Source organism: Phyllostomus hastatus, unplaced genomic scaffold (genome assembly GCF_019186645.2).
Source record: "Phyllostomus hastatus isolate PE091 unplaced genomic scaffold, TTU_PhHast_1.1 phas_contig_41, whole genome shotgun sequence".
NCBI classification, from domain to species: domain Eukaryota; kingdom Metazoa; phylum Chordata; class Mammalia; order Chiroptera; family Phyllostomidae; genus Phyllostomus; species Phyllostomus hastatus.
In genome coordinates this window covers 432,113-458,470 of record NW_025333876.1, presented here as the reverse complement: position 1 = coordinate 458,470, position 26,358 = coordinate 432,113, and the positions used below count along the sequence as shown (strand labels likewise).

The window sequence follows — 26,358 nt, the reverse complement described above, 5'->3', positions numbered from 1 at the left end:
CGTGTTTGGGGCTCAACACCAATACAAATGATCTGCCCTGATGGGCCCCACATAATAGCTGCTTGACCTTGAGTAACAGAATAACTGAGGGTAAACGAGAAGGGGAGGGACAGGTGAGGGCAAACACATGATGTCCTAGCCAACGGGTATAGGAGACCCCTAAAGCCTGAGCCCTGGCCCACTCCTCCTGACCGAAAGAGCCTCCCCAGGCAGCACAAACCTGTCTTCTGAAGAGTTACAGCCATGGGGGATCAGGAATCAAGGCACAGGCTTGGCAAGCCTCTGCGGCCCTGCTCCTTGTGCTCTGTCTAAGGGCAAATTTTCCATCAGAACACCTGATTTTAAGGGCAGAAAACTCAAAAACTAAAATCAAGCAGAGCAGATACTACTACCTGCAGTCTTTGGGTTTAGGCAGCATTGTCAGTGGCTAAGAGAAGGGGCTGCGCCACCCACCAGCTAAGTTAAGATCTGGCGCTACCTCTACTGGCTACGTGGCTTCAGCAAGTTGTTCAGTGTCTCTGCTTCTCTGCTTTCTCCGTGTAAAGTAAGGACACCCAGGGTTGTTGGGAAGATTCATGGAACAGAGTAGTCAGCAGGCTGCTTGACAACAGAGTGCAGACAGATGACCACCCTGAAGGCCAGATGTGAGTCTCATATTGCAACCAGGTTTTCTGAGGGCCACAGCCAGAAGTCTGACCCCAAACCAGCCAGTGGTCCACATTTTACTAAGATTTTCTTCGTAATGGAACATGAATGCTGCCCCACATAGACAGTGCTTTAACCACTACCTTGAGTAGTGGGTAAAAATAACCACTGAGATATCTTAAGATAAAAATTACCTTAAGAGAAAATTCATGTTAAGGCTTAAAATCTCATGTGTGATCAAATCCAATAAAAGAAACATTGTCTTCCACCCAAAGAATATGCATAGAATGTGAGCATCTACGATTCCCAACAGGAATACAGGAAGTTTTAGTCTTGACCTCATGTCATTTAATCTTGAACTCAAGAGTATCCTTACTCTAATTTTGTCACCCATTCTTTAATATATAATCTTGTGTATCAAGCCAAAGAAAAGTCAAGGACTGCATTGTGTACTTAAGCCACTTAGTGATGATACCTTTCTGGTAAAAACTACCCAGAAAATGTGGCAATAATCCTTGGGCAGAAAGGGAGCAAAACGTGGATGAATGAAGAGGAATCACCATCTGCAGGTCATGGCTATGCTAAGAAAATGCCTGCAGTTCTCTCAACAGCTAGTAAAGGGTTCTGCAGGAGAGACTGTTGGCAGGACCCCTTCGGACACTGGATGTGAAGTCTCAGACATGCTGCCACCTGGAGGTTACTGGAGTAATCACTCCACTGCTCTTGAATGTTTTTGCATGTTTCCTATAATAAGGAATAGCCCAAAATAGCCATGAGACTAAAATGAATAGATACATGTGAAAAAGCTCCCCCCAAAAGGACAAAGGAATAAGTAGGAGAAAGAAAATTTAAGATTAAGGCAGGAAAGAGCAAGTGATAGGTAATGGAAGAACAGGCCAGAGAGAGAATGCTAGTGATTCAGGGTGGAAGGGAAAGGGTGGCTCAAGATGTCAGCAGTCACCATTTAAAATTTTATTGTTTCTTAACATTATTTCAAAAACTGTGCCCACTCTAGCACACCTGACCTGGAGGATAGCAGGACCATGTCTGCTGGGAGATACTGCCCATTGACGACCTTCACAATGTCTCCCACTGTTACCTAGAAAACCAGGGGCAAGGACAGAGAAGCGTGAAAAAAAAGAAAGCACAAATGGTGATAAATGTGGTTAAGTATTTGATGAAAAATTACTATAGTACTATGTCATGAAGTTTAAGGTAGAGAGGCCCAAATTATTTTCCTTGATAAGAACAAAAGTATAATCTTTCAGTACAGATGAATGTACTATTACCTCTTTGCAATGACACTGAATGAAATGAAAAAAAAAAAAAAAGAAAAGAAAGGGGAGGGGGAGAAAGATGAGTCAGAACTATCAAGGTTGCTTTTTCTTATAATCATTCATCCACTTACAAATTCCACAGCTTGACATATGGGACAGTGCCGCAGCGGTATGCAGCTGGGTGGACTGGTTAAGTGCACAGCTCTGAATTCAAATCCCCCAGTCCTGTCCCAGCTCCTTAGGAGGTATGAGTGACCTTGAACTAGTCCCATTGTAACAGGGTACAGCCAGGCAGGGGGGGTCCCAAACTGGGATTTGTTAATGGGGTCCAGAACTCAGTGTCCAGGAAATATTACAAAAATATATATATAAGCAGTCCTCATCCCCACAAGTCTGAGCTGGGGGATGGGACACATGGAGCAGGGCCATTCAGAGTTGTTTTGAATAGCTACAGTTTTGCAGATAACCTCTAGAATGGTTATTTAACATATCTATAACCTTTAACTGGTTTCATGGATATGTTAAATAGCTGTGGCTGTGCTTTGAGTCAGGGGTATGGCAGTGACTTCAACCCATGATATAACTGGGAGGCAACTCCCCCTGGTTACAGAGCCTGTGTAAGAGCTTGGAGATGATTGGCTCCACACCACAGGGCCACACCTGCCTGGACTTACTATGGCAGCCCAGAAAAGCTGGAAGAATACAAGAATGCTGGCAGCTGTGGCCAATTGTGGGAGGAGTCAGAAATGGTGCGGCAGAAGAAGATTGGCGCTGGGATTTAAACCCAGGTGCGGCAGCCAAGCGGAGTCTTTTTGGAACCGAGTGGCTTGGGCAGAGAAGAACCAAGGACTTCTATTTCTTTTTCTGAGAGACAGAACCCTGGACTGGGCAGAGGGGGAAGGAAGAACTGTGCATTTTGTGGATGTTCTAAAGGACTTTGGGATCTCAATGAAGACATTAAGTTATTACTCTTAAGTTTGCATAACTCTTTAAACAAATAATCCCTTTCCTTTTAACCAATCTCTGGCATTGAGAGATTTCTTTCCCTGGCAGTGGGCAAGGTGAACCTAGTACAGGGTGGGGGACCTCCGAAGCATAAGGGTGGGGCCATTCGGTAATAGTGTATCGCTCACCGCCCTCCCCAGTTCGGTTCTGTAACACCATAAAGTCCTTGTGTCTCAGTTTTTCTCATCTATCTGATGAAACCAACAGAACTCATTTCATGGGATTACATTGAGTTAAAACATGTAAATTGCCCCATTTTACAAATGGGAAAACTGAGGCTCAACGTGAAATAATTTAATCAAGATTACACAACCCAGATTTAAAACTGAGCAATCTGACTAGTGGTCTGATGAGAACAGTCCACCTAAAAGGTCCCCCAGAAATACACCACATAAAACAGAGAAGATTCATATAGCCTCAAGAAATTGCCAGAAAAAATAATCATAGCCTAAGTCAGAGACCACCATGAGAAACACTCCACTGGACAGAAGACCCCAAGCCAAGGAAACAGGTGTCTGAAGAAAATTAGCACCATGGCCAAGCGGCTATAAGTCCTTTAAGTAAGGTCATGTAAGCACCTGGCCGAATGGAATGCAGGCTTTCACGCCAGGCGGGCCTGGGCTCACTTCCAGCTTCACAAGGAACTCAGCTCTGGGATCTCGACAAGCTCTTCGCCTCTCTGAACTCCCACGTCCTCACTCATAAAATAGGGACAAGCCACCACTGACTTTCTGGGGCTGACGCAGTGATTAAGGAAGTAAACACACACACCTAGCGTGACATGGGCACATGTTAAATGTTAGTCTCCACCGGTGGGAGTGTTCAGTGAATGGGCTCTAGAGAGAGTGTGAAGGTACAGGGTGGCAGATTCTCTGACAGCATAAGGAGGGCTGTTCCCAGTACACTAGCAATTCAAAACGCAAAGTGGGCAGTATCTTTTCTGTTTCTTATTCTAACCCATGTTACTATTCTCTTAGAAATCAAGAATTTCACATAACATGATATTTGTAAAACACCCTGGATTTTGCAACCTGGGAGAATGACCCGAGCCATTTAATTTTCAATAAAAAAAGGAAGGCTTACTAAAGGTTGTCCTACGAGTGCTGTGAATCGCTTATCAAAGTGTGTGGGAAGTCGAAGGAATCAGGCTCAACACAGGGAAGGGTGGTCAAAGTTAAATTCCAGAGCCACTGTACATCTGAAGTTAGTACTGGCTTTTAAGGCAAAAAGAAGACATATAGTTAAAGTATCTTCCATAGCGAAGAGAAGTCAAAGAATAAATGCTACAGAGCTATTTTAAAAGAATCAGTACAAAAGCAAGAAATTCCTATGAAAATTGAAAATGCTTTTTAAGTATAAAAATATTTTATGTGAATGGTTTAATTACATAGAACAAAATCAGAAGAAGCAATTAGTTTTAAAAACTAGAAAGGAAAATTATCCATGTTTTCGAAAGAAAAGAAAAGCAGTAGATTTTTTTTTAATTCAAAATGGGAGGACAAGGGAAATTAGGACTTTCTCCCATCTTTATTATTGAAATAAAGAAACAATTATTCCTCAGTAACAAAGTACTAAGAAGTTGCATGTACATGAGAAACTATTTGGAATTTTGTTTGAAAATGGCTATCTGCTGTTCTTATGCCTAGTTGTCCCTTCAGTGGGTGAAACTATCTAGAGCAAGAAATTTTAAGGTGAAAAGACCACCCTCCCAGATCCTTGCATTCACTCCAGCCTCAGAGGATTTCTCAAGTCTCTAAATTTTGAAGAATAAGCCCAAAAGTCTTCTCAGAGTCAACCAAAGTTGTCAAGGTTCACCGCAGAGCTGCCGCTCAGCACTTACCAACAGTTCAGCTACATCCTGGGGGTCGCTGACTTGTGTGTTGGCAGTTCAGATTAGTGGTTGTCGCTTTGGGAAGCTGGAAGCCAGTGTATTCCACCGTGCCTGCCATCTCTGGCACTTGTCACCACTGCCCTCTTGTCACCTGTCCTTTCCCACATTCTCATCCTATTCTGAGCAGTTCTGCAGATGTGCCTGGCTTTCCCAGGCATCTTGGAGTTCCACCCAGTTTCCTCTGTCTTAAACTGGTTGCCTCCTGTTCATCCTTCCAGAGGACACTAGAGCATCTCAAAATGGGAGCCTTTCCTGACCTGCCCAGATGTCCCCAGAGTTCCTGAAGCACCCCCCACCCAGAGTTCAGGGCCTGCACTGCACACTGTTTAGCTGCCTATCTCTTCCACCACACTGCTGCTTGTCCCCTGTGGTCTCCAGACCAGCAGCATCAGCCTCACCTAGGGACTTCTTAAAAATGCAGATTCTACAGCCCTCCCTGGAACGACCGAATCGGTGCTTCCAGGAGTGAGGCCCAGCCCTCGTGCTGTGCCAGCCCTCCAGGTGCCTAGGATGCCCGCTGAAGTCTGACAGTCGCCAGAAAAACAGCTCCTGAAGAGCAGGGCCAAGCTACTTATTTGTGTCCCCAATGCGTAACACAGTCTGGTACACACCTAAAGCTCCATTAAAACAAACTAACAATACATTTTTTCATTGAAATAAAATATGTAGCGAATCATATTAACAACTTGTTTTTCCTCCAAATGTGTATGAGTTCGAGAGACCGTCAGCCCCTGGGCCCAGAATTCACAGATCATCACTCCCCTTTTTGCTGTTTCAAGCTGTGTCATCATCCCAAATCCACGCTGTTCTCTGCTCCAGCCAGCATCAGTGCCTTTCGGGGGAGGAGGCTGGCAGCAGGAACCTTAGAGAAACAGGCCATTCCGAAACACCGTGAGAGTCCTTGCATTCTACAGCATTTCTACCCTCTGTGAGGTCAAGTCTCCAACCCCTTGACAAAGAACCATCCCACTTCCAAGTGAGAGTGAGGTCAATTAATACTGGTAGTACAGGACTTCTGGGTTGCTACTAAAGTTGAGGTGTTATCACAAAACACTACAAAGTGACTCCTATAACAATGTAAAAACGAAACAAAAACTAAAATGAAGACTATAGTTACCATATCACTGGCATTTTGCAGATTCAAAGATCATAGCAGCAATTTTAAACATTGCTTACTAAACATTTAGTAAGAGAAATTATTCTAAGTTACACTTCTAAAGAGTAATTTTCTTTTGAAATCATGTAAACTGGCTTTGAACAGCGGGGAAATGAGAGTCATCCCCCAAAACCATCTGTGACTTTTAAGAAGGTCCAGCTAAAACAGAGACTCACTTAAAAAGCTAATTTTATCAGATCTGAGAAATGCAGATGGCACAGAATATTTCTTCTAAATTATCTATTCATCAATATAAGCAACCAAAAAAAACACACACAATTCCCAAATGCTGCAGACTTCATGCCTCCGGGAAGTGGAGGCCAGCCCTTCTGGATGCTGCAGAGTTACAGGCAGCAACCACCGGTTACCCCCAGTCCGCCCTGCCTCAGAATCAAAGTGGGATGGTTTCCAACCCCTACATCCCACACCTTACTGAATCCAAAAAGTTAAAAAAACTTTAAAAATTGAATTGAGGTAAAGAGAATAGAAGACCAGGGAAAGTGTTTCTTTTTATCTTTCTTATCCTCACCCAAGGACATACTTATTGATTTTAGAGAAAGGGGAAAGGGAGGAAGAAAGGGAGAGAGAAACATCGATGAGAGAGAGAAACATTGATTGGTTGCCTCTCGTACAAACCCTGAGTGGGAACTCAACCCGCAACCTAGGCATGTGCCCTAGTTGAACCCGCAACCTTCCAGTTTACAGGACAACACTCCAACCAACTAAACCACACCGGCCAGGACAAAATGTTTCTTAAATTGAATTTAGAAACTAGAAAATGCTTCGAGATTTCAGAAATATCCATCAGGGACAGTGAATTTCACAACTCTATTGACACAGTGAGCGTGGTCTAGAAGGTCCAGGGAATGAAAACATGCATCAGTTCTAAGTAAACCTCATGGGAAAACTCCACAACATAAAACTTACATTAAATAGGAATGACCTGTGTCTTAACATAAACTTTATACTGTAATCAGTACCAGCAATTAATTGCAAGTCATCAATACTTTCTGGTATATCTTTAAAAATAGTTTTTACCTCTTTCCACATAATGGTATGCCACATACCATTTCTTAACACTGAAAAAGAAAAAAAAATTGTACCGATTAATACTGAAGATAATCAAAATAAGCTTTCCCAAAACCAAAAGGCCCCTTCCAAAATTTCACTTTTAATTCCAGCACATTCAAACACACCATGTCCTCAGGCACACAGGAGTGACACCACCACTGCCTACAACAGAACCCCAGTCTACATGCCAATGTGCCGTGTGTGCTTTCACGCATGTGCACACATACAGATGTATGTGTATAAGTTAGATCTATTCATGTTTAGCCCATAAGAAGAAAAATTACCCTGCTGTCACAATATTTACCAAAAACAAAACAAACACCCCACACGAACATAGCTAATGTTCTAGAAACCAATACAGGAAAAGCTAGACAGAGAGAGGGAGGGAGCAATTACAAACCAAGGATATGAATGCTAGGACTTTTTTTGATATAAAATACATGTAGGTCCTGAAAATTATAACCTTTTCTAAAATTCTACAATACACCAGTCCTATTCAAATCTTCATTGCCAGGACTCACATTTTATTGCATTTGTTTATCATTTTGCTGTTTCTTTAAGGTATTTATAGATCATGTCCCCAACTGATCTCAACACCATTAACTACTTGTTTAAAATTCCTTAAACACAGGTCTTGTTCTCAGGTTTTCTAGTGGAAAAAGTGACCAGCCTGGTATCTTACCTATGGTTTTCTTTTTGTTAACTGCATTGTCTGCCTTATGTCGCTTCTGTTACAGAAAGAAAAAAAGTTCTTAGATTCAAAAGTTCCAAATGAATAATTGAAACTGCAGACAGTAGGGATCAATGGGAGTGGTGGGGCTGGAGGGGGAGTGGGCAGGAAACCAATTCCCTGCCACACTAACACTCTCCAATTCAGTTCAGTGGTCTGCAACCAGCACAGCTCACTACTTTAGTGGACAAGTGCAGCAACGGTAAGACGTGTCATCTGCTCTGGTTCAAATTACTGTATACAGGTTCTAACAACGAACAAACACCTTGAAGTATGAAACTTCTCACTCCTCTTTTGTTTTACATCAGACTGAAGGAATGACTCAGTATGGTAAACACAACAACAACAATTGAATTCACTTTATTGATAAAAATAATTTCCGGGGCAAAGTACCTTTGCTTTGATTTATTTTACATTTATTCATTTACCTATTCCCAGAAAAAAAATGCACATATGATAAGTGCTAGATACTGCAAGTATGGGGGGTGAGTGGGGGAGAAAGAGCCCAGACTTAGAAAAGAGGATGGAGTGCGAATATGGTCGTAGCCAATGAACTAGGAGACACACTGAAATCAGTACGAGGAGGGAGAAGATTCTTGTAAAATTACCTCAGGCACAGCCAGCACAATGCTGGCATGCTGGACAGCAATACAGTCCTTCATTTGCCACCAAATCAGCAAACTCTACAGGAGAACATCAGTGATAAAAACCAAAGGGGGTCCAGGAACTCGCATTGGAAAGCACAGTCTGAACTACTTCTGTGTCTTTGTAGGGTATTAAGGACACTGCATGTACATGTCCCCTCCCCGCCCCCCAAAAAACACCATCATGAACTTTGAGAGGCTAGTTTAAGTTATAGACCAATGTCCTTTCTTAAACAGAAAGCACAAAGCAACAAATGAGTTATGTTATATCCAATAAAAGGTTTTATTATCTGAAAGCAAAAACTTACAAAATCTTCTACAATCTCTTTGATGCCTGCAATTGTTAAAATAATGATCAACGGCACCAGGGTGGTATATCTTCCTGTTGGAGATACATCTGGGATTTGCTGCAAGACAAGAGACCAAAGGAGGGAAGTTGACCAATTCAAGTCCTCCACAAAAAAAAAAAAACGACACTCATCACTCACTCTTTTGTGGTTCTTCTCCATGTCTGTTACATCAAAATAATTATCTTATTTTAAAAACAAGCTAAGTGTGTTACATATTTTTAAAATTTTATCCAGCATGGCTATATGTAGAACAGAAAAAGAGTTTAAAAGTAAGACCCTTGGGCCATTTTCCAGTGACTCTTTTAGTAATTGCAACTGAAGGCATACTTAAAGGAGTCTGCCTTTGTGCAAAATCATGCATTTGTTCACACAAACAAAGAAAGGAAAAGAAAGGATAAAGAAAGGCAATTACATTCAAGTATTATGACACGTTTTCAGGTAAGTGACCTTTCAGCAAAATCTCATTCTGCATGTAATCAAGGTTCTGAATTTCAAATAAACTTTAAGAGGAAGTGTTACCTGTAATAAGGCAATGAAGAGGAAGAAGGCGTTAGCAGCTCTTCTGATCTGCTCATACAAGAATCGAGGTAGAAATGTCAACACGCTGTACTTGGCCGTACTATAAACACAAAGAAAAATACTACTATCAGTTATTGATGTAAATTCTAAAAAAATAAAAAAACACAAAGTTTCAAATATTTTACAAGGTGTTTTAAAAAAACATTTCAAAATTCAGAACAAGTAAATGCTGTGCTGGTCCTTGCATGCAAAGCTTCTTTTTATAAAAGGACAAACCTATTAAGAAAAAATTCTATGTGATCTTTGTTTTCAAAGTTTAATATATAAGTGTTCACTAAGTTTTCACACAGTGAATTTACCCACCTTCTAGGAGCTATGTGCTACAAACACAGTGAGCATATACAGAATGTTTCAAAGATCCCGAAACAGAAAAGAGGCCCACATTCCAAACACAGTAAGATATGAACACTGAGATGCAGAGGAAGGTGGAAGCATCTATTGGGCAACTCACACAAGCAAGGCAGCATTATCATTCCAGGATCTGTGATGCTCTACAATTCTTACTACAAAGCCACTGATTCAGTGTAGAAGGTCGACTCTGTAAAACAAGCCTGGGTAACAGGCCTAGGAACAACAGTCCAGTGTTCCCCTGAATGCCCACCAAAGACATTTACCCAGCCACACCTGAGCAAACTCCACTCCTTCCACATACCCTTTATTTGGCCACCTCTGTCCATGCTTTGCTTCCACCTGGGACGGCCTCTCCACAGCTAAGCTATCCTTCCCATTGTACACTCCATCCTTATATCTTCCTTCAAGCATGGTCAAATCCACAAAAACTCTTCTTCCTCCAAGCCCACAGTATGATGTTTATACTGCATTATATAGTATCTGCTTGGCTTTAAATTGTATATATGTAGGTATCCCCAGAATAGATTCTGAGAACAGTAAAAATGTTTACTTCACCTTTGGATGTTCCTAGCTCATAGCACATAGCCAATAATCAATGAATGATGAAATAATCCAAAAGCATAAACTGAGAACCTGAAGGAGGAAAATGAACCTCACCTCTTCCAGCTGCTCAAAGGCATACCTATAAAAGTGCCTTCCTGACTCTGAGCTCCCCTTCTGAAGGCATGCTCCTGAACCAACTCCTCACTGACATGTATTCTGGCAAGGTTATCTAGCAGGTTTCAAATACACCACCAATTAGAAGCACCAACATAGAAGAGCTCAGGAGACAGAATACTAGAGGCACTCGTACTGCTGCAAGCCCTAATAGCAACCAGTCCTGGAATGACAACACAAAAACCCAAAGCTGACAACCCCAAAACTACAGCAGCTTGCGGTCACTGGCTGGAGCAGGAAATTGCCCCATGTGCCATTTATTGCCACTTCCCTCGGAGAGGATCATCCCCATGGTACAACAGCCTGGGGTTTCTGAATATGCAATGATTTCGAGTCATCCTTACAGGCTGACCTATTTTTAGCCACCTTCTGCTTGCAGTATTAAATATACATAACAAATTATATGACAACCACTTTTTAAAACAGTTCAAACTTAAAGAATATGATACTTGAAGAAATATCACTGAAATAGCAAGAAAATTTGTTTACATGGAGTCCCAGCTCTTCTACATAACCCACGGATAATGAGATGTCGTGGTAAAATTCGTCCAGGCAGCCTGAACTAGCTGGCACTAAGTTCATTAAAGAGTAGGGAAAGCATGTGCATGATAGCCCATGGCACCAAGTTTTCCTGACTTCAGTTTGCAGGACAGAGTCAGACAGAATGCCATGCCTCCCTTCACCGCAGCCCTGACCAGTGAAATAAAGCAACCAGCACTGGACAGTGCAGGAAGCATGAAAATCCACATACTTGAAGACTTGAGAAAGCATCTTATAAGACAGTTTGACTATAACATTTGAACCCAAAATTCCAACTGTATGAAAGAGACACACACAAGCACAGTTGGCATATGGCCCCACCTGTGTGTGAGCATTTCCCTCTAGAGTTAAATACTAAGTGTGCTTAAGGGGACCTGATGTGTCTGGAGGCCATGAAGATAAAAGTTTGGGGAAGAAGGAGATCCTGTTTTATGGGGAACTGATCAGCATGGCAATGGCAAATGTAGCCCAGCACCGAACGGGAAAACAGATCTGGCAGAAGGCGGCACGCAGACCCACTTTCCCATGGGGAACCAGGCCAGCATTGTGCCTAGACTGCTTTAAGGCTTGCTTGGCTCAAATTCCCTCACCCTGAGTTAAGACTGTGGATGTTTAATGTATATCTCTGAAGCAACTCCCTAAAGTCTGGGCTAAGCCATGCCAAGGACGAAATGTAACCAAATCAATTGTTTTTATCGTTCCCTTGCATTTGCAACACTTTTTTTCTTTGTTATCTGTAAGAAGTAATCACTTAAAGTAAACCTAAGTATAATGAATGAGAACCTTCTTTGATGTAGTGCAACTGGAAAGCAATAAAAGCCTGTCCAGGCAAGGGTCAAAGCACTCTCTCTGCCAGAGAGTGGCCGTGCCATCCCTTTTCTCCACAGGACTTCTGCAGTCCATGTGAATTTGTTTGTCGCATCCACAACACACAGACCCCACTGGCCAGAGTCTGCATCACTGTTTATGTCAGAAAACCAAGACAAAAAGGTAAGGTGGGGGAGGGAAAGCATACTAACTTTTATTCTTAGTTAAACTAGAAAAATGAGTCTAAAATATTTGCATCCTAAAATAGAATCAACATAATGAATAATTCAGAGAAAATGGCATTCATCTGGGAGATGGCTGCTGTACAGCATTAAAATTGTGGCCTTAATATACAGCCCTTATGTGTCCTGTTATAGAATTAAACACATAAAACTACAGCTGAAGGCAGCTCCCATCAAAATCACTGTACCAGAAGAGTTTATTTACAGCAGTGTTTCTCAAACTTAAAGATGCATATGAATCTCCTAGGGTTCTTGTTAAAATGTATTGTATTCATCAGGGTTCTCCCAAGAAACAGAACAAACAGGAGATTGTGTGTATGTGTGTGTGTGAATGTGAGCATATATATATACACTCATACACACACACACATACATATACACAGGGAGAGAGGTTTAAGGAACTGGCTCACAAAATGGTGGAGAAGTCCAAAATGCGTAGGGTTGGCTGGCAGGCTGGAGACCCAAGGGAAAATCTGATGTCTTTCGAGTCCGAGGCCATCTGCTGGCAGAATTCTTCCTTGACCAGGGAGGTCAGACTTTGTCTTACCCAGGCCGTCAGCTGACTGGACAAGGCCCACCCACAACATGGAGGGTAATCTGCTTTACGCAAAGTCCATGAATTTTAATGTTAATATCACCACCACCCCCCCCACACACACACACACAAAAAAACACTTTCACAGGAACATCTGGAATTACATTAGATCAAATATCTGGGCACCAAGACCCAGCCAAGTTGACACAAAATTAACCATTTCATGTATATTCTGATCCCATGGGTCTGGAGTGGTCCTGAGATTCTGTATTTCTAATGATTTCCCAAATGAGGCCAATGCTGGTACAAGTACTACACTTTGAGTGGCAATTACCCTTGGGGAGATAAATTTGTTCGAATCTATTTGAAGTCGATCCAGCTAAAAACTATAAGATATCAAAGGCAGGGACACATTTACCATCCACTGTACCAGAAAAAAGAACGTCTATAGGTGAAATGACCAAATGAAGGTGCTTCCCAGCAGAAAAATTTGTTTCCCCAGGTGAATTAGTCACCCCCAAAAGATTCCCACTCACACTGCACACGTCAGCATCCCTGCCAGGTGCTGCTCACAGCAAGGACAGGCAGGGGCTACATGCAAATCCAGGCATTTAGCAAGTCTTAGAACCCAGAGAAGGGGGAGAAATGACCAGAAAAAAATAAACGTTTCCTGCGGTTCACTCAATTTCCCCTACACAACTGCTAGCCCGATGTTTCCTGAAACTGGGTAACATGAAGAACGACCAGGGACTAGTCCAAAAATCCACCCATCCATTCATCCATTAACAAATATTTACTGAGCCCACTCTATATACCAGGCATGGTGTTAGGCACTACAGGGGACCAACGGGCCAAAAACACACACCCTTCAGTGAATTACATTCTATAGCAGAATTAATATTTTAAAAGTACATAGCAGGAAAGATGGTGGTGAATACTGTGTAGGAAAAGAGATCAGGGAAGGAGGTGCAGGGGCCCACCGGTGGGGTCTGGGGGAAGGGGTGTTACTTCAATGGCATGATCTGGGAAGAGTTGGCTAAGAAGGTGCTGGGTGAGCAAAGCCTTGGAGGAGGTGAAGCAGCAGGAACGTGCTGCATGAATACACAGGGGAAGACCTTTGGAGAGAGGGAAGAGCAAGGGCAAAAACACTGAGGGGGGAGCTCCTGTTGTTCCTCCTGCTGGAGGAGCACTGTGGGGGCCAGTGTGGGAGGAACCGCGTGGAGAAGTATGAAGAGAGACCACAGGGACCAACGTGAGCCTTGCAGCTCATGTTCACACACTGGCTTTTTTCTCTTCGAGAGATGGGAAGCCTCAGAAAGATTCCAAGAAAACAAGATCTGGCAACAATAGCATTGTGTGCAAAGCGTCCCTTGGGGAACCTGACTCAGGACAGGGGAGGTAATTTGGTTCTGTGTATGTGGATGGGTTCCTCTTGCTAACTGTTAGAGACTGGCAAGTGTGGGAAATCATCCATTAGAAAGAAGGGCCTGGGGCTACCTGCCTGTCGCAGGTCACAATGCACGACAGAAGTCTGGTCCCCACAGTAAAGCACAAAGCAAGAGCCCAGAGGCCAGGCTTGTGTTTCCCCAGCTGTGAGAAAACTGAAGTTGACAGCCATTCTCCAAAGACAACTCTAAAAGGCAATAGCTGCTCAGAGTGTCGTTTCCCCTTAAAACAAACCGCTTAACATTCACTTAATATTAAGCTATAACCTATATTAAGCTATAAACTAGCTTAATATTCACCTTCAAAATGTGAAAAGTAAATCCACACCGAGGTGTAGACAGCCAAAAGCAATCATTACTGTTTTTATTGTCCTGCCTTTACATGGATAGTATGTTTCTCGTATCTGTCTAATGGACAGTAGGTATTCGACACTGACTGAAAGAGTGGAAGTCCCTTTTAAAACTCTAAACAAGAGCTGACTGTGTGAGCTGAACCAGTGCTCCGTGACCACGTTCTGGAAACCTTCCATTCTACCAGGTCCCATAAAATGCCTTTCACCTTCCTCCTCAAACTATTCCCTCAGCAGGAAGTCCTGGATTACTGGAGGGAGAAGATAAGGAGATCACACTCTGTCCTAAGAAGGTTTTGCATGTCTTCATAAAAATTCACTTATCCATGAAAAGTGCACTAAACTAACTCACAGAAAGAACAAGAGCAAGCGAGATGACTGAATGCGAAGGCCTCCCCCAGTGGGCCCTCCCATTGAAAACAATGTCCCATGCCACCACCGTACACACAGGAGTCACCCACCAGGACGTGCCAATGGACAGCAAAGCCTGTGCCCCCCAACCTGGCGTAGACTCCTGATGCTGTGCCAGCCATCCATCCCAAATTACATTCTGGAAATCCCTCAAATACAAAAATTCCTGCTGACAAACAGGGCCTGTCAATATTAAAACATGACTACCTCACTAGAAACGTTCACTTCATTTTACTAAGCTATTGAAATTTCACCAGTTACAATTAAAGGTTTAGTAAGCTCACACTGACACTTTTATTTTCAACACTTTTTCTATTTCTTAGTTTACAGCTGCAAAAAAAAAAAACCTGTTGGACACTGACTCATCTCATAGCCTGTTCCCAGAATGAAGTAATAGGACCCAGACTGGGTACTATTAGCACTGTAATTCTTTATAGTATCATATTATGGCTCACATAGTCTTTTCAGCCAATTCTTTTTTTTTCTATAGGGGTAAGAAGCCTTTTTTTTAATATATTTTATTGATTATGCTGTTACAGCTGTCCCCTTTTTTCTCCCCTTCACTTCCCTCTGCCCTGCACTCCCCTTCCATCAGCATTTCCCCTCCTTAGTTCATGTCCATGGGTCATACATGTAAGTTCTTTGACTTTCCATTTCCTATACTGTTCTTAACCTCCTCATGTCTATTTTGTATCTACCAATTATGCTTCTTATTCCCTGTACCTTCTCTCCCATTCTCCCCCTCCCCCTCCCCATTGATAGTCCTCCATGTGATCTCCATTTTTGTGATTCTGTTCCTGTTCTAATTGTTCATTTTGTTTGTTTTTGTTTTTATTTTTTTAGGTTCGGTTGTTGATAGTTGTGAGTTTGTTGTCATTTTACTGTTCATAGCTTTGATCATCTTCTTTTTCTTAGATAAATTCCTTTAACATTTCATATAACATGGTCATGTGGCTTGGTGATGATGAACTCCTTTAACTTGACCTTATCTGGGAAGCATTTTATCTGCCCTTCTATTCTTTTTTTTTAATATTTTACTTATTTATTTTTTAGAGAGGGAAGGGAGGGAGATAGAGAGGGAGAGAGAAACATCATTGTGCGGTTGCTGGGGGTTATGGCCTGCAACCCAGGAATGCACCCTGGCTGGGAATCGAACCTGGGACACTTTGGTTCCCAGCCCACGCTCAATCCACTGAGCTACGCCAGCCAGGGCTTGCCCTTCTATTCTAAATGATAGTTTTGCTGGATAGAGTAATCTTGGATGTAGGTCCTTGCCTTTCATGACTTGGAATACTTCTTTCCAGTCCCTTCTTGCCTGTAAGGTTTCTTTGGAGAAATCAGCTGATAGTCTTATGGGCGCTCCTTTGTAGGTAACTGTCTCCTTTTCTCTTGCTACTTTTAAGATTCTCTCCTTCTCTTTCATCTTGGGTAATGTAATTATGATGTGGCTTGGTGTGTGCTTCCTTGGGTCCAACTTCTTTGGGACTCTCTGAGCTTCCTGGACTGCTGGAAGTCCATTTCCTTTGCCAAATTGGGGAAGTTCTCCTTCATGACTTTTTCAAACAAGTTTTCCATTTCTTGCTCTTCCTCTTCTCCTTCTGGCACCCCTATGATTTGGATGTTGGAACATTTAAAGTTGTACAGGAGGTTTCTCAGCCTCACCTCATTTTTTGTATTCTTGTTTCTTCATTCTGTTCTGGTTGAATGTTTATTTCTTCCTTCTGGTCCAAATTGTTGATTTGAGTCCCAGTTTCCTTCCCTTCACTGTTGGTTCCCTGTATATATTTTTTTTATTTCACTTTGCATAGCCTTTACTTCTTCCTCTTTTTTTGCAACCATACCCAACCATTTCTGTGAGCACCCTGATTACCAGTGTTTTGCACTCTGCATCTGATATGCTGGCTATCTCTTCATCACTTAGTTCTATTTTTGGACCTTTGATCTGTTCTTTTATTTGGGCCATATTTTTTTTGTCTTGGCACACCTATTACATAGTAAGGGGCGAAGCCTTAGGTATTCACCAGGGTGGGGCAAATGTTGTGGCACTGTATGTAGGGGAGGGGTCAAAGAGGGAACAATGGTGCTTGCTTGGCTCTCAGATGGCTTTCAGTCACTTCCCACACTACCCACAAGCAAATTGGGCCCCTCTGGTGCTGATTCCCAGGTGGGTGTGTTTGTGTATGTTCTGGGACCCTGTGGGTCTCTCCAACAAACTCTCCTGCATGGCTAGGAGTTTCTTTTGCCACTGCAACCTCCACAGGTTTTTACAGCCAAAGGTTTTAAGGCTTTATTTCCCCATGCTAGAACCCTGGGTTGCACCACCTGCCTTGCTCTCCAGTTGTTCCTCCAAGTTTATCCACACGCAAATGTGGGATCACCAAGTCTGCCAGCCACTGACTCACCACTCATCCTCTCCACCCCAGCTGCCCTCCTCTGCCCCTCCTACCAGTCTAAATGAATGTTTTGTCCTTAACTCCTTGGTTGTCGTACTTTCATACAATCCAATTTTCTGGCAGTTCTGGTAATTTTTTGCTTTTAAATTTGTTTTCATCCTTCTTTTGGTTGTGTAAGGAGGCAAAGTACTCACACCTCCAGCTTGGCCAGAAGTCTTCACCTTATTCTTTATAATACACATACAATGTGAAAAGTGCACTGAATTTTAATCAACTTGTAAATATAGCTTTGAAAGTAAATCCATAAATTAGACTCCCTGTAATTCCTATTAAGTAGTGTCAGCGTTCTATCATATTTCTAAATCTTTTTTTTCAACTTAGTGAGTCAGCTCTAGACATGAAGCAGTTTATTTTACATAGAAATGTGGGCTGAGAAAAAGAAAACAGAGAGCAGATAACATTTTGAGCACCGAGCATGCTGCCAGGCAAATCTCTCACTGTGCACAACTCTTAGATAAGTAGTTCCAAATGCGAGACAGTGGATGCTTACGGCTAATACCTTTAAAGGTGGCATCACTGAAAAGTATGTTTTTAGTCTATTGCTTTCCAAAAACCCTTGTGAACTTTATGATAAAAATCAAGTGAAAAAGAGTTGTGAGACTCAGTTTTGCACTGCAAAGCTCAATGGATCATTTTCAATGAGACTCTCTATCTGGCTTTATGGCAAATGAGTACAGAAGGGGTCAGAATTCAGGCCTGAGTCTACCACAGCCCCCAAAGAAAAGGAAAACAGGTCAAAGTCTATTGTATTAATTATAATGTCTCTGGTCCTTCACTCAGAATTCAATATATTCTTTCCAAACACAGGAAATGAACTCTATCAAAAGTTAAGTTTGAAGGTTGTCCCAGGCGCCGACATGCTGCAAGTCTAGAAAGGTGTGACAGGACTCTCTGAAATCACGTACCAAAATAGAAGTGCCTAAATCCATCCTGCTCATACTCAGTAAGCCTCTGCTCTCAGTCAAGGAGACAGTTGTATCACTGGTTGCAAGAGGAAGTCACTGTAACTAGCCTAAAAGGTCACCTCCCACGCAGGCAGAGTCCAGGAACTGTAACAGTGAGTGAGATCTATATGGGGTGCTAGACTGAAGCAGACAAAGTGGGAGACTAGCAGGAGGCACAGAGAGGCATAGACCAAGTTCACTAGTGTAAGATACACAAAAAATATAAAGCAAGGCTGTCAGTTCTTTGTGTTGCAAAGAGTCAAAACCCAAGGCAAGCTGTATCATTTTACTTTTGTGAATTCCTCACATAATTGCCAGACTTTATATTCAAATGTTTAATTTTAATCAAAATCGTTTTTAGGCTTTGTGTACTTTCCAATATGCATTTTTATAAAGTGAACACACCCATGTAGTTGTCTACTTGAAATTTAACACAAGGAACATAACCTTTGTGGCTACGGTTCTAAAGGGCACCTAGCTTCTGGCTTCCAGGTATAAAATGCACACACATTTATCACTTCTGCCTACTCAGGCACCACTTCAACAGTGGAAAGAAATGTAAAAATATACAGCCACTTTTTAAAAATTGGAATAGAATCATCAGCCAAGAAGAATTTTCCCTTGAAATAGGCTCCTTTGTCCTTTTTTGTCTACATGCCTCCAAGATACCTTCTGATTATGACCCACTGCAAGAGAGGAGCCTACAGGGGATCTGTAGCCTGAGGAAGGGCCCCTGGCCATGTTCGAGGCAAGACCAATGGGTTCCACTTTAAGAGCTGTTTTCTGGGAACACAGGTCAATCCCTTTTTGAGAAAGTAACTCAGTTCTAATAAGGGGATCCCTGCATTAGCCAGGGTTCTCCAGAGAAACAGAACCAATAGCAGATATATGTAGAGACAGAACAAGGTGTATCAGAAATGTACTCACACTATTATACAGTCTGGCAAGTCCCAAAATCTGCAGTCAGCAAGATGGAGACCCAGGAGAGCCCAATGGGGTAATTCCAGTCCAAAGGCAAGAAGAAGACAATGTCCCAGCTTTAAGGCTATCAGACAAGAGAAGTTCCCTCTTACTCAGTCTTTTTGTTCAATTAGTTAGATGAGGCCCACCCACACTGGAGAGCTCAATCTGCCTTAGTCCATGTATAATTCAAATGTTAATCTCATCCCAAATCACCCTCATGAAAACACCCAGACTAGTGTTTGACCAAATATCTGGGCAGCCCATGGCCCAGTTGGGTTCATGCATAAAATTAACCATCGTCATCACTTATTAGACACAACCGTAGGTGTCAGAGGGGACTGTGAATAGAAAGGGAGAGGCTTCACCCTGCAAAGCAGAGGAGCTCAGGAGGTGAACACACCAGCAATGGGAGACAGATGAGGCAAAGGTGGAAAACAAAGGGAAGCATTAGATGTCTCCACACAAAGGAGCTGACCCAGGAATCAGGGCTAAGAACGTGGAGAAACTTCACAAGATAAACAACAAAGGGCTAAAATTAGGCAAAGGCTTTTAAAAAGCAGCATGGTTCTTTCCTCATAAGCCCCCTTTTTCTGGCTACACAGAACCCTTACATGGCCAGATTGCTGTTCCCACGGCCAGAGATCCAAACATTATTCCCTAAGCAACCTCACGGGGAGACAGGAAAAACAATCCTCTACACACGCATGGTGGAAAGTCCTTCACCTGAAAGTAAATTTTGTTGTCTGACCCATATTCAGAGCACCCCACTGCTGAGTCTTCTATTCCCCCACTTTCTCTCCCCCACCCCAGGAAAATGATCAGAAATGTACAGAAAATTCCCACTATGAAAGAGAGATTCAAAAATAAAAACAAAAAAGGAGACTTAAGGAAACAGTGCAGCAAACCTTAAAATATTTTTTAAATGTTAACATCCTCAGAGCTATAAGGTGGTAATGAATTCATACAAAGCAAAAATAAGTTCTGGAAAAAATAGTTTTCAACTTTTCAAGATAAAAATAAGATTCTGTTTTTAAGAGTAACACAACAAAAGAGCTAGTACTAGGAATTAGAAGAACCATAGCCTAAGATAATGCAATAGCAGGAGTGAAAAATAAAAGTAAGGAAGCTCCAAAAAGGCAAAACAGAACAACTAAGATGAAAAAGTAAAAGAAAGGAGATCCCAGAGTACCAATATGAGAGTCAATATCCAACTCTTAATAGAGTTCTACAAAAACCAGAGAAAGCGAACATTTAAAAAGTATATTTAAAAATTTTCTCAGAAGTCTAAGAAATAGGGCTTCTGGTTGAAAGGTTTCACTAAGTACCCAAAACAAGAGACCTATAGCAAATATTTAAAATTATAGAATACCATAATTTAAAAAACACATGCTTGTAAACATAGCTGATTTATAAAGGGAGAAATCAACATGATATTTAATAGCAACATAAACAACTAGAGTTAAGACCATAGATGGTAGGTAGAAGATAGACAGGGGGAGGGCAAGAATAGTATGGGAAATATAGAAGCTAAAGAACTTATGACACATGGACATGAACTAAAGGGGGGAATGTGGGTGGGAGAGGGTGTGCAGGGTGGTGGGGAGTGAAGGGGGGAAATGGGACAACTGTAATAGCATAATCAATAAAATCTATTTTTTAAAAAAGACTTCAGATTTCTATACCTAGCCAAACTATCAGACCCTTACATTTACTTTTAATGTAAACTTTCCAAAGCAAATACTTAGTGCAAGATGTGTATCAATAACACTAGAGATTAATCAATAAAGAGAATGCATACACATCCAAAAACAGAGAATCCAATTCAAAAAGGCAGGAAGAAAGTTCTAGGATGTTTGCTTTATACTGTATCTACAAAATAACAGTCTTCCTAGAAAGGAAGTCTCTATGGGAGAAAGTAGTACTGTAGAACTGAGTGATTATTCTGAAACATTACTTTTATAATATACATAGAGATATTGTATAGTATAAGTATATGTAATCTAATGGGAAAAATAAGGATTGATGTATAAAAAAAACTGTTCCAATAAAAAATTAAGCAGTAAGAGCAAGTTATACTAGGAAAGAGACAAATATACTACACTTCACTACTTGGCCCTGATATAAATAAGTTAAATTTTCATCTACAAGAGAAATAAGAGAGAGAATTCTAAAACTAATTTAGAAATGTGGTGGAAAACACCAAAATGATTAGAAACTAAGAGTTCAAAGTGGTTGCCTTTGGTGGAACAGAACCAGAATGGAAGAGATGAAGCTGGAGACTACTGATCTTCATAAGCTTCCATGCCATTTACACTTTTCACTACCTACAGGTATTATTTTAATATTTATGTGATACTTTAAACAAAAAGTAATAGTATCTAGATATAACTGTCAGGCAACCATCAGTTCTTTTATTTTTAGCTAATTTCGGGAATGGTCATAAATGAGAAGCTGTTTATTGGAACATCAAATCAGGCTAAAGACCTAATTTATTCTTATATGTACTACTTCCCACCACAAACAGAACTAGTAATCACTCATATCTGATAGAATCCCTATGGTCACTACCTTCTACCAGCAACAACCAGGCTGTAAGTCAAGAATAAGAAAGGAAAATTCCAGTCTACCCTATGTGAGTCTAACAAGAAGCAAACATTAGCACAGCAGTCGGAGCACAAAACTTTTACACAGTCCTTCCTTTGAGAAGAGCAGCAGGGCTTTCAACACAGGAGTCCCTACCCTATCCCTTAGTCCACAGGAAAAACGAGAATAAACTTCTTCCCACCCAACTGCAAATCACTTTATCTTGAGTATTATTAGCTCTTAAGTTCTCTTGCTTCCTTTAATCCTCTGACAAATTTCTAGAACATCTTTGTTTTCTTTTTATCACGGCACATCCTTTCTCTTCTTCCCAGCCAACAGCCCAAAGGGTCATCTTACTTTTCCCTATTCATGTCTACCCAGCACACAATCCGTAACCCATCCATTCATCTCACCGCTGTGTGTGTGCAAATGTGTGTGTGAGACGGAGAGAGAGAACACATGGGTGGGCGAGTGGCTGGAAACGAACTTCTCTACTCTTAATCGTGGAGCTCTAAATTGGCCACATCAAATACTTATTCTCTTAACCACCTCGATCAGCCTTGGAGGCAGAGCTCACGGCACACCTCAGACTGACAGCACAGTGCCCTCTGCTGGCCAGCCATCATAGCAGGGTTTCCTGCAACGTAAGTCTGACTGGAGTAGCAGGTCTGAGCCAGGTGAAGATCAAGTTCCTCAATAATTTTCTAACACAGATCCTCAGAGAAGCAATGTTTAAGGAAAACCTTTAAAGCTTTATTTCATTTTAATAATTGGTCCTTGCATATTCATTCATGATAGTCTAATATAAAAACACAAAGCACTGTAGTTCATTCCTAAGTAATCCTAAATGTCTTCTCATCTTTTTGTTTAATTTACTCATTCTATACCCAGTTAGATGATTTTTTAAAAATTCTAAATCCAGACTTCGTGGGGCCTGGATAAAATTTGTATACAATACCCATACAATTTGGGGGTCTCACTTAAGAAAATTACAAAATTATAAAAACAAGAGACCACAAAAGTGAACACATTTAAAAATGGGCGGATCTAACATAATACAATTAATGAAAGCTGAAATATACTACATTGAAACTTGGAAAAAGCATAGTATTTTTACTATCTGGCATTCTATACTTCTTCCCCCCACCTCCATATTTTTTATTTCATTTGCTTACATCACTTCTTACACAAAAATTTTGCAATCGTTTTTATCATTCTATTATCATTCTATTTCTACAGCTGTGGTTGGTAAGTTATTTTTCATTGACCTCTTGGTAATGTTTCAGCTTTAAAATTCATGAACAGTAATGTAATGTAAATTTTTATGATTATTGTCACATTCAGAGAAAGTCCTGTCAAATTTCTTCTATAAATAAAACTTAAAATCTGGAAGGCTGGTTTTTGGCCCCACACATTTTGAGCACTGTTTCTCCAGCATGACTCACATAGTTCAAGTGTAGTAAGTCACCCTCATATTTCAATACTACTCTACACTCTCATATCACAACCCCAGCTGAGGTGACAGTAGGAGCATTTCTGACACTTGCTCTTATTCTGGGGCAGTTAATAATTTATCTCCTTACAAAAAATGACTGCTCACCCAAACAAAATGTTATTTCCAAATTTTCCTTATCCAGATTCCTAAGACACCACTACAATGTCATCTAACAGGAGAGAAAGTGTGATAATGGTGGAAGTTTGACTGAAAAGAGAGAGTGGCCTTAGCCAATCAGGGTTCAGATCTACTTTCTAAGTTATATAAAATCATTAACCAGGTAAACATATTGTAGATGCCCTCCAGGGTCTTGGGATGGGCAGATGTCCTGGAACTTAAGCTCCATCAGCTTTAAGTCAAGCTGGCTCTGTGGCTATATGCATAATCTAATACTCATACAGATAGAGTTATTGTGATGACCTATATACCCTCCCATAATTTTCTCTAAGCTCACATAATCCTACACAGGCATGCACACATATTCATACATATAAATAAAGTTGCTCATGTTCCACACAAATGAGACATTGTGCCATTTTCTGAATTTTGCTTTCATCGCTCAACAACTACAAATCTCTGTAAGTCTATGGTATGGCTCTAATTCATTATTTTAATAGCTATATAATATTCCACAATTTATTCAATCATGGTCTTATGAGAAGCAATTACTTTATGTCCAGACTTTTAGAAAACATGCCAGAGTGAAGGTCTACTTTCATACGTAATGCTGGTGAGTTTAGTTGTATTAGATTTCACTTCAAAAAGTGGTCCTATTCCAAGCACCTCTAAAGATTAAAGTACCTTTAAAGATTTCCTGTTTCTACTGATGTCCTGTCTCTGTTCCAAGAGGATCATAAATTTTTAATTTTAATAGATAGAAAATTACTCCCCAAAAGCATTTTAGTAGTTCACATTTCTACCAGCCATATATGGGAATATTTTTATATCTATATCCCTGCCAGTAGTAAGTATTAACCATCTTTTTACAGTACTCAGCCCTAAGTCAAATAATATATTGTGTTATTTTCATTTCTTTGATTATAACACAATTGAATGTATTTTCATGGATCCATAGGCTTTGCTCCCTTATCAACCCCTTAAATACGTGGCTCATTTTCCTCTCAGTGTGTTGGTCTTTTTCAGTGTCCCATTTATAAGCATTCTTGTCAGTGTTTAACTACTAACCATAATTTATATTAGAAAGTTTTCTGGCCATTCATTTGTATATTGAGTGTTTAAAATGATGCTTTAACATGCAAAAAGGTACTGAACAATGTGAATATTCCAACAAAATTTGTAGTGCTGTGGTTTAGAATTAAGAAATTCTTCTCCATCCTTCCATCACACACACACACACACACACACACACACACACACACACACGGTTTCTAAGATTCTCTTCATAGATTTTAACAACATCAGTCTATAATTTTTGCAATAAGAATTCATTTTACATTTGATATAGGATGGAGTTTAATTTTATCTTTCTCCTGACAGATAGCCATATTGTCTAATAAGTGGTACCAGCCAATTGTCCATTCCACTTAACCAAAATATCACTGTGTAATACATTAGCATGTATTCAGTTCCAATTCACAGTAGCTTTTATATGTTCTGATTCTTGGTAAGGTAATGGTTTCCTCAATATTCTTCTTTTCCAAAATTTCAACAATACATACCTTTTTAACCCAAATTCTCAAGGAAAAATATAACACCACACACACACACACACACAAACACGCATGCATGCACAAAGAATGTTGAATGAGGGCATTAGCTCCCATGTCTGTTCTGAAATGGTTACTGAAGAGCTGGACATGGCCACTCAATGAAATAGCAGAGGAAATAGCAGAGGCTTCACCCGAGTGCCTCTGCAGAGCGTTCGAGTGGTGTGCACGGGCGCTTTGGGGCAGAACACACATTTCCGATGAAGAACTGGTTTCTTGAACTGCTTACGTCATCACTTTAGGAAAATACACCTGTAGTTTTCCTAGAACTTTCAGTACGACAATTAATAACTCCAATTAGTAATAATGCTTTGATAAGTAGAATATATTTGGGGAAATGGCCATTATTATGAGCTAGTGGCACAACAGTTGTAGGACTGTAGTAACATATTAAAATAAAAAGTCATTAATCTAAGACTGATCCACAATATTTATATAATATATAAGCCAATTCCTCAATCTTGTACACTTTCCATGAAAAGCACACTATATGTCATGTTAAGACAATCCTTTTGTATTGACAGTGAGAATGGAATGACAACTGGAAAAAAATTGAAAGATGACATCAACACACATAAATACCTATAAAACAAGCCAATACTGTGGTTAGGTTTTTCTTTTTTAATGCTCTTAATGAGAAACCAAGTTCTGCTTCTTGTAACAGAAGCTCATCTAAAGTCACTTATGGCACTGGGGCATTATTTTCCTCTCAGAACAGAAATTCCAGAGGTAGGTGATCCAGTACTGATGACACAGCTCCACAACTGTCACTATCCTGGGCATCTTCACTCCATCGACTTGCCACATTGTGTCACAAAACAGCTGCTCCCTTCAGATTCTCGGCTGTACTCACACAGGAGGAACTGGAACTCCCCGGAAGTGGAGTGTCTCCAGATACTCCCAGCTCACATCGTCCTGGACAGAACTGCCCCTCACTACCATTTCCAGTTCCAGGCAGTTTTAACTGGGCACAACAGCAACAGAATTTGTGGGTAGTCTCTGTCTTAATGCCTTTTGCTGACAAAAATCAAATTTCTGAGATATTTCGTGGCTTCCTGGTTTTAAACATGGTAGGTTGCCCAGGTGGCACTTGTCCCCAGTGCAAGCCGATATGGGAGTCAGCACAAATTGAGGGTCAGAGTGGTAATGAGACTGTCTTATTCACTGATTAGATTAAAATGAGTGAAATTATTTGGGGCATGACAAAAATCATGTGCCCATTATAACAACCATACAAGCAAAGAACCTAAAATCAGAGGTGAAAAGACCTGTCAGGTCTCCTCCAATGAGCACTGAACTAAAAATATCCAACCTTCAACAATGAAAACAGGAAAGGCTCTGGACATCATAATTAGATATTATCTATGATAAGTACAAAGTTAGAGTTTAGACAACACTAAAAGTAATTGTCTTCTTTATTGGGCAATAAACAAAATTTTGTTAATCT

General features: G+C 40.9%; 1 protein-coding gene across 1 annotated transcript in view; it reads right to left on the bottom strand.

The window, feature by feature from the left end:
* The window catches only part of ATP8A2 (ATPase phospholipid transporting 8A2), a 568,312-nt gene that overhangs the window by 432,321 nt on the left and 109,633 nt on the right, over positions 1 to 26,358 (bottom strand). The window contains exons 3-7 of the mRNA XM_045844948.1: positions 9,289 to 9,388; positions 8,728 to 8,826; positions 7,728 to 7,773; positions 7,013 to 7,053; positions 1,671 to 1,744 (exon numbers count right to left, since the gene is read on the bottom strand). Coding sequence (XP_045700904.1) covers positions 1,671 to 1,744; positions 7,013 to 7,053; positions 7,728 to 7,773; positions 8,728 to 8,826; positions 9,289 to 9,388 — 360 coding nt within the window. The remainder of the gene's footprint in view (positions 1 to 1,670; positions 1,745 to 7,012; positions 7,054 to 7,727; positions 7,774 to 8,727; positions 8,827 to 9,288; positions 9,389 to 26,358) is intronic.